Source organism: Hypomesus transpacificus, chromosome 3 (assembly GCF_021917145.1).
Source record: "Hypomesus transpacificus isolate Combined female chromosome 3, fHypTra1, whole genome shotgun sequence".
Lineage (NCBI taxonomy): Eukaryota > Metazoa > Chordata > Actinopteri > Osmeriformes > Osmeridae > Hypomesus > Hypomesus transpacificus.
The window spans coordinates 8852339-8861772 of record NC_061062.1 but is presented as its reverse complement, the minus strand read 5'-3'; the positions used below and the strand labels follow the sequence as shown (position 1 = coordinate 8861772).

General features: G+C 42.4%; 1 protein-coding gene across 1 annotated transcript; it reads right to left on the bottom strand.

Moving 5' to 3' along the window:
* Positions 1 to 1935: 1935 nt before the first annotated feature.
* On the bottom strand, positions 1936 to 9100 carry LOC124484081 (leucine-rich repeat and fibronectin type-III domain-containing protein 2). Its single transcript, XM_047044801.1, has 2 exons — positions 7725 to 9100; positions 1936 to 2941 (listed from the first exon to the last, which is right to left on the bottom strand). The coding sequence occupies exons 1-2, from the start codon at positions 9098 to 9100 to the stop codon at positions 1936 to 1938; spliced, it is 2382 nt and encodes a 793-aa protein (XP_046900757.1).
* Between the last annotated feature and the right edge of the window lie 334 nt (positions 9101 to 9434).

Below are 9434 nucleotides of genomic sequence, written 5' to 3'. Positions count from 1 at the left end.
TCGTACATGTCTAAAACTGGTCTTCTAACCCTCTTTCTATCTGCAAGAATATGCCAAGTCCCCTCCCATTGTGACAACAAAGTCCAGCCATGTTGTTACACCACAGTTAAGCACCTTCTGACCTTTGCAAGAAAGTTAAAGTACTACTGCACAGATTCCCCCTTTACATTCTCACCCAGTTATTGTACAAAAAAAAATCAATATACGGAACAGTACATCAAGAGAAGTAACAAAAGCTAAAACATAACACTGACAAAGGCATCAGAATGTGAAGTCAATGTGAGAGGGCGCATAGTTGGGTTCAGTTTACCAGAGGCAGTCATTTGGATTAAAACCCATACCGTGATACGTAGCTCATTCCACATTTTATTATCAATCCAAACGTTTTTTCCTGTCCCTCAGTAAGTTTTACTCCCATTAGGTTTACTCCTGAACAGTGAGGATGAAATATAAAAATATGTTTCCAAATGAAATAATAATGAATAAACAAACCAACATGGTTCTGTGTACACAACGATGTATTGTTACTTCCTTCCTAAGTGTACATTTTTTGTTTAATGAGAAATGTCCTTCTCTCCAAGACTGAAAATACTGTAAACTACTGTAGGCACAAATACAAACCAAAGATACAGTAGTGGATTGTTCATCATAGCTGGTTGGATTTATTAAATGTGTCCTTTCATGAAGCTTCATTGAAGGTGCTATTTGCAAAAATACCAAGGGATAGTCTTTAAGTTTGTAAACCTTGCCCAACTCGTTCTCGAGATTCAAGTAAACACTCATAAGAGAACAAGTATTCAAGTGCTTTTGTACCTTATCTGGTCCTTTAGGTGTGTCACACAGAGTGAGCAATCCTAGCCAGATGATTTCAAAATATTCATTGAGAGGACAAAAATCAAGAGAATACCATGTTTCCGAAAGTTGGATTCTTACTATAAGGGATTGGCTATAGGATGTGCTTCATATGGATATTGATACTGGGTGCTTTATAAAACAATCATGAGTATTTATGGCGGTGGTATATCCTAATTAGATTTTATATTTGTGACCTCATATATAATTTATAACCTGAGGTAGAGAAAGTGGACTGTCTTGAAGGTATGGACTCTACGAGCTTCATTGTTACAATACATGTACCAGGTAATCAATTAGAACTGTACTGAAAATGGGTTATTAGAATTTCCTAATGATAATATGAATTGTGTCAGTTATAATCTCTAGGAGAGGACTGGGGTAAGCACATATTTTTCATCAAAAACAAGAACATAGTCAATAACTCTGTATCTATAAGTGAAACCAGCAGTGTTGATGCAATACCCTAACAATAAATAGTAAAAATCATACAAAAGCCAGATGAAAAATAAAAAAAAATGACAACTAATTACTTTATAAATCTGCTCTCTCATTCCATGCTACTGCAGCAGTAGTCCCATTTCATGCGGAGAGTCCAAATGCATTGTGATGCAGATCTACTGTGCCACAGTCAGGGTAAATCCTCTTGGCATGGAATCCTATATATGAAGACAGGGTAAATCCACTTTGAATTGCTTGCCTTTATTTTCCTGTTTCTCTGAAATACTCCCACTTTCCCTGTAGATTTGGGCAATAGTCCATACAGGCTGCCTCTGCAAAATTCATAGGGTTTTGGGTTTCTTATCCCTTACTGTTTCAAATACATCAACCTGCTTTGAGCTCTTGGCCAACCCTGGCATTGTTGATCACATCTTACCAACCATCAACCTGAGTGCATCTTTTTTCTCTCTCTGTAGAATCACATGGACAGAAGGACAATAGTATTCACATGGATGAAGTTCATGCAGTACTGCAGTGTGGATGCCCGCAGAGGTATCCTTCCCAGTCATGGCCAGATTCCTCAGGTCTATTTGCCAATATAAGCTTCCGCCCTTTCCGACCTGGTTTGTGAAACAGCCTTCCTTAAACCGTGCTCTCCATGACCCACTCCGAGCTCTCGAACACGGGCTTCTGGCCCTCCCTGTCCTCGCTGTCGTCATACTGCAGGAGCATCCCGTTGACCGAGAGGCTCCTCTTAGTCCAGATGCTGCTGATCCTGCGTGGGTAGCTGAGGCACTGCGTGGCGCTGACGTGGCCGACGTCGAACGAGCGGCTCCTCTTGGGCTGCTTCCCCTCCTGGGGGAGTCCCAGGAGACGGCCGAGCATAGTAGTGGACTCTGCCCTGCCCAGCAAGGGTTCCTTATCGGACTGCGGTGCCATGGCCACTGCCACAATGGCAGTGGAGGTGGTGGAGGAGCACGAGGTCCCCTGGTGGTCCCTCGCCGGACCTCGCAGTTCCAAAGCAGTGAAAGCCCCCAGTAAATGGTCCAAGTTGGCCCTGGTTTTGATGCCTTTCCCCCCACCGTGCCGTCTCCACTTCCTGCTGGGGAGCGTATTGCTTTCGCCATCTCGTAGACTGTAGCGATCGCCATCGCCCTGGGCGCCATGGCCGCCCATCGAGTCGGAGGAGGACGAGGAAGAGGAGAGGCTGCTTTGAAGCGAGCCACATTTAAACTCCACCACCTCATTCCTCGTCACGACCACGGTGGGTTTGACTTGGGGCGGTGCGCCATTGAGCCTGTTCAAACCACCATTGGTTTGTGAGTATGTGTTGCTAACAGTGGGGAGCTTACTGGACTGGATGCCACTGGTCACCTTATACCTGACCATGAGAATGATGATGAAGACCAGCAGGGTTGCTACAATGATGCCTCCGATCACCAGGATCATTGTGCCACCCAGGAACTGGCTGTGGATCGATTGGCACTGTGGATAGTCATCGCGGGTGATGAACTGTACACAGCCTACAATGTTGGTGGCAGTAAGGGTGGTGGCAGTGTCATCCCAGATTGCCAAGACGCACAAGTCGTACTGCATCCCTGGAACAAGGTTGCTGACTAAAAAGGCTTTGCTGGCCATTGGGATCATTCTGTGAAAAGACAAGAGGGGAAGAAAACAGTCTAGTGTTAATAATTGGTCCTAGGGAGTTAGATATGAGACTAAATCACTTTTGTGTGGCAAATACCAATGACTCATTCTTTTCACCAGGACAGATCAAAGTAAGAGTCAAAATGAAGCATGCTGAGTAGCTATTTAAATGCACAGAGCAATTTAGAAAAATGACTTTGTAAGCCACAAAATGAGATATTTAATATGCATGGAACAATAGTGTGGTGTAGTGAGCAACAGTGGGTTTGATTATGTTTTGATTACATTTGATTCATTGTCTTATTTTTTCCCATTCGTTTTTTTTATTGAAATACAATGCTTTATAAAACCTTGAACAACAGAGCTCACAAAACAAAACTGAATTTAAAATTAGTTTTTATGAGTTAAAGATGACTTCCCCCCCAAAACATTTTATGAAATACACTGACTGACACCAAAAATCTATGCATGTTTTATTCTCTCAACAGTGTCATCAAACGGAGTTCGCTGTATTTTGTCGACGCAGTATTGTATTCCAGCAAACACATATCCTTGATAATGGATCACACAGTCAGATTTAATTTGCAAGCTCTGTCGAAAATATATTAAGCCTTACTGATATTCAAATGTGCTTGACAATTTCAACATATTTCCTCCTCTTAATTAAATCTCAAAGGTTATCCAGAGATTGTAATGAGAGTAAAGGCATTCTTCATTCAATATGACCTTGTGTTGTGCCAAGCAAGCGCCAAGAGCAACAGTGTAGTGTGGTAATCTGAGATGCAACGCTCTTGCTTAATAAGATATTACAATTACAGCTAGCGATTAATCGTTTCACAATTATATTTTTCAATTATACAACATTTAGTTCCTGACAGGATGAGTGCAGGAGGGTGGAGAGAGAGAGAGGCAGGATCGCCTAAAATGGGCAAAAATAAAAAAGCATTTCTTCTTAATTTATTTATTCTTCCATGAGAACACTCACTCGTAAAGACTAACCAAGAAATGAATCACATTTATACACACAAGGACCAAACTACACAACAAACGAGCAAACTGAAAACCTGACACGGACAGCTAAGACACAGTTGCAGGGAATTACTAGAAGCACGGAAACACTAGTGCAGGGACAAACATGAACTTGCGCTGGGGCGCAGCCTTGGGCGTGCCACTCCCCCCCCCCCCCCCCCCCCCCCCAAGGGACAGTACTGGACGTCCCACCAGGGACACAAAGCAGGGCGATCGGGAGATAGGGCAGAAGGACGGGACAGGTCAGAAGAGCAACCCGGAGGCAGGGAAGACAAGCAGAGATGCTCAGGAGGTCGGCAGCGGTGGCGAAAGCTGCGCAGCTCTGGGGATCCAGGGAGCTTGGGGGACTCTGGAGTTTGGAATAGTCTCCAGGTCACCTTGTCAGCCATTTTTCAGTAACAAAGAGGAATTTTAAGCAACAGTCCTGATGTCTACTCTCTCAAAGTCGAGTATCCAGACCGCAAATCAGTGTAAAAACTCTGTATATTATTGTAAGCAATGTTTTGAGTGGGCAATGAACACCGATTCTGAGCAATATCATTGGTACGTTCTGACCAATTCTCAAAACTGAATTCACATGTACTGCCCCCTATATATATTTGTAACTACAACAATCACACATTGCATCACATCCTCTCTTACAGTAAAAACCCTTACATGAAGTGAGTAACATCGGTGTAGGTATTACAGGTTAGAGTAAAACGTGAAAGGTCAAAGAAATCCACAATGGTATGCCCAAGCAAAAACCCCGATGTAAACTAGATGGTAATGCAGAGTAGTACATCTGACTCATTACTTTGCAGTATATAAGCGTTGGTGTGGTAATAGAATAGAAATCCTTAATCTGGCAAGAAACATGCTTTCCAGACAAAGCCAAGCTGGACCACAGTATTTCCACTGGACAGTGAGAGCACATGCAAAGGTTTTATTGATCTGGCAACAGTGGCCAAATTCAATATCACTTCCACAACTAATTCAGTGAGGAAAAACTGCATCCGGAAATGTTATCTCACAAATGAATATAATTTAAAAGCCTCAGTATAAATTGGCATGATGCCTTAGGGCATATGCTACCCATTTAATAGACCAAGTATGCCAGCACTGTGGGTTTTGTATGGTGTAAGTCTATGGCAAAATCTCTCTAATTACCATCAGCATCAAACATTTTGATAGACTGTTCATCCTGCCTTACTGTTGAATCCAGGCAACCTTGTGTGTCATGGACTGTGACAAATGGTTTAATAACCATCATCCGTCTTCAGGCTTTGTCCTCCTTCTATTAGGGAGCCACAAATCATTACATTCTAAACCAAATAAATGTCCAATAATAGAAACTCAAAAGTGAACTTGCTCTATTGCCTACTGTTTGAGAAATCAGCATGTTTTGATTGAAAAAGGGGTTAGTCTAAAAGCACTACTATCCTTCTTCAAAGTTTGGTTATTTAAAATCGAATGGTTATTTAAAATTGGAATTCAAAAAACGATCTATAGACTCAATACCTCTTCACTGCTGACTTACATATAAATAGCTTTTAATCCTGTAGTGCAGAGACTTCCACCCCGCATTGAAGCCTGAGATTTTTTACCAAGCAACATTGCAATTCCCTCTATTATTCATTCTTAATTGCCTTTTCCATAACCAGGGAGATGCTGTGATGCCTTGTGACATCTATACGAAGACTGACGAGCACTCCCTCTCCCCACATGGCTCTGATTGATTTTTAATCACGCGCCTCCTCGAGAAAGCGGTGTACTTTGGATGGTCTCTGGAAGATCTATGGAAATGGTGTAATACAGAGAGCACAGTACTGTACTGTACATCACCCAGGCATCCCAAAGAAGAAACCTTGATAGACAATCCCAGTCATATTGAGACCGGTGAACTTTTTACGTGAAATGCCTTTCGATGAACACACATATGAAATCTGAATAATCCAAATCAACACAGGAAATACATACAAGTAAACCTCTAAAAGCAACAGTATTATTCACAAAGACAGTTGGGCCTTGCAACATGAAGCCATCTGATTTCGAGATGATCAGTTAATGAATGTCTCAGGCTGGCAGTTTTTTACAAAACAAAGTCATTAAATGGATCTCTTGATAATGCAAAACATTATTCATTTATCATATCTGGGTAATTACTTTAGTTGATGCTAATTAATAAGCAGTAAGCTGCCCAACTGATTTGCATGATAACAGTGTATGAATCCAGCCTAATAAGTAAAACATTTAGAATAATATGGAATTAAACTGCATGATGCCATGATGGTCTGAATACAGAGATGAACACATGGATAACATATCATTAATACACTGCAAGTGGAAATGAGAAATTCCCAGCTACACATAGCGATATTGTTAGATTGCCTGTTGGGTCTGATACAGCTGTTTAAAAAAATTGCATTGAATGTGCCTGGCGAGAAAATCAGATAAACATACCTTATTATTGCATTCTTAGGGATGATGAGTTCTATTCAGTGGGTTGGACAAAGTAATATTTTACACCAGCACGGTTTCCAATTCCAATATAATACTGAGCTTTGTGGACTAATAACCAACTGCTGACTTTCAAGAGAGCTTGCTATCCTTTATTCAATGACTCCCATCCCCAGACCTGTGTGGTGTAAATCGCAGAGGGCTCTGGCACCATGGTCATTAAATGGTAAAATATTGCTGAGGGGGTTCATTGGTATTCAATTTCAAGTGTTTTGGAAGGTTTATGGCTGACACTTAACTTACTGTAACTGCATTCCACAACAGTTCCATAGCCTCTTTACCCTATTCCAACAAAATTCGGATGGAGCAGATACTGTCATTAACATACTTAAGGCAGTAAATCTCAAGGGAAATCTATCAGCATATTTAACCACATCAAGCAGAGGTGGCAGGGAAATATATGGGGAGTGTATCCAGGACTCTCAGTTTCAAGTCATTCAATATGTCCTCTGCAACAAGTAACAGAGGAGATAACAGATATTGCAGGTGACAAAACATTTCTGCAGACAGATGATTTTGTGTCATGAGACAAAGTAAAATGCACAGTTTTAAGGTCAGGAATGATGAGAGTGCTCAAAAAAAAAAATACGTTCTATAATAGTTACTTGACTACAAGAAAAGGTTCATTGCCATAATGCAAATTTGACTAAAAGTCAATAGTTTGACATTTTCCTGAAAATGTGTAAAAACTAGTTAGAGATATTGTTTGATGACAATTATGTGTTTTTGAAGGAATTTTAGAAAGCCCATTGTGCATATATTTATAATGAATAAAACTGGAAACACACAAAACTAATGACTGAAACTATTTTTGTCGTCAGGATTGCAAATTAATGAACAAAATAGGTTTAGATTTGTTATGTGGCTAGTTAAACACTGATTAAAAAGGTTCACTGGTAGAGTTTCAATTGTGAGTATCAGCGTTCCTGATTGTTAATTAGAGGCATTGTCAGTGCAATCTGGAATCATTTGTTTTGTGCTTTTTTTTCAAAACAAAAACAAAATGGCCAAGAGTTTAAGCCTTTCAGAAGTAAAATAGTCAAAAACCAAAATTCACTTGATTGGAAAAAGGTCATGTGTCAGGTACGCATATCAAACAAATTGGTCACAAGCCAGATTTAACAGATTTTAACATCTAAATAGTTGTAAACCTAAACCCCCATGGGGCTTGTTAGTGTAAACATTCTTCTATCCCACTCCAAACTGAACTGCCAGGTCTACAGGGCATTGGAATACACATATGCAGTCATCATTACCTGTAAATCAGCACTTCATCCTCAGAGCAGTTGTACTGAAGCTGGTACATTTTCACCTTGGGTGCTGCTTTGCTAACAGTCCACTTGATCAGAGCAGAGACAGAGGTTACCTCTGATACGGAAACCACCTTCTCTGGCTGAGGCTTAGGCTCCCCCTTACTGATCTTGGTCGAGCTTGTGATGTCAGAGAGCCGAGACTTGGGCTGTGCAGTGCGGTTCGTGCCATTACTGAGGTGGGGAAGTTGAATAATCGAGAGTTCAATGGAGGCCGTGGATTCCCCAGCGGCATTGGCTGCGATACAAGTGAAGGTGCCATAATCTTTCGATGTGGTGATGGTAATATCCAGAGTACCATTCTCATAGACTATTGCCCTAGACGAATTGCTAATCAAGCGGTCATCGGGAGCCACCCAGTGAATGATGGGCATCGGGTCGCCCAACGCCTTGCATCGCAGGCTAGCCGTTTGGCCTTCCAGGACCAACAGCTTGTGGGTGTGTTGCGTGATCAGTGGCGGCTCACAGAGGAACTCTTCCTCTCGGACGTACCAGAAGTAGCGGCCCTTGAGGCTCGGCGGGGAAGCACAAGTCTCCATGTCATCCTCTCGGTCCAGCCTTCGGAGCCAGAGCACCTCACAATTGCAGTGTAAAGGATTTCCACCGAAGCTTAGAGAGAGCTGGGGGGAGTATGGAGTGCTGAGCACAATGTTGCTCTGGGAACGGGCAAAGATGGGGTCAGGCGGTAGCTTCTGAAGCCTGTTGGACGTGAGATCCAAGCGGGCTAATTTATCCAGATCGGTGAAAGTCCCTTCTGCGATGTAAGAGATGAGGTTGTGATCCAAACTCATCTGATGGAGGTTGACCATCTTGCGGATCCCCTCCCAAGGCAAGCCTCGCAGGTTATTGTAGGACAAGTCCAGGTCTTCGAGCGTCAGCATCAAGTCCTCAAAGGCCGACTTGGAGATGTGACTGAGCTGGTTGTTGTTGAGGATGAGGTGCTGAAGGTTGACGAGCCCACGCAGGTCATCTGGTCCTAGTTCAGTCAAACGGTTGCTGTCCATATGCAAAGACCTGAGGGTCTCCAAGTCGATGAAGGAGAAAGGCTGGATGGCACTGATGGTGTTCCGGGACAAGGTTAGGTCCACCAGACCCGTCATGTTGGCAAAGTCCTGTGGAGTGATCTTCAGGATGAAGTTGCCACCCAATCGGAGCTCCACGGTACGTCTGTCAATGTCCAGAGGGACAAAGAGCAGGCCTTTGGAGGGGCAAAGGGTGCCCAGAGATTCAGACAGGTTTTGGCAGACACAGTACTTCGGGCATGCATGGACCATCATTACCGCTGTTCCCAGAACTAGGAGGCTGACGAGCACTTTGTCCATGGTAAATCATACGCAGGGACCTGGCAGAAACAAAAGGAAAATGGGCACGATTAAAAAGCAGTCCTGGTTATGGGCCTTGCAATAAATGTTGTTTGTGTAATATGCATGCCCTCACTTAAAAATACATATAATATGTAAATTGCACAGATGCTACGTGGTTACGGATAAATTGAAAATATTATAGTATGCAGAAATACAAAATGTTTATTATTTTATATAAGGAGTAATACAAAGGGAATGCTAGCTGGTCATCCCAAGCTAGATCTGCACAATAATCACAGCAAGACACATTAAGAGGAATCATTCAAACACAAAAATCCTCCCTCTCCCTTTA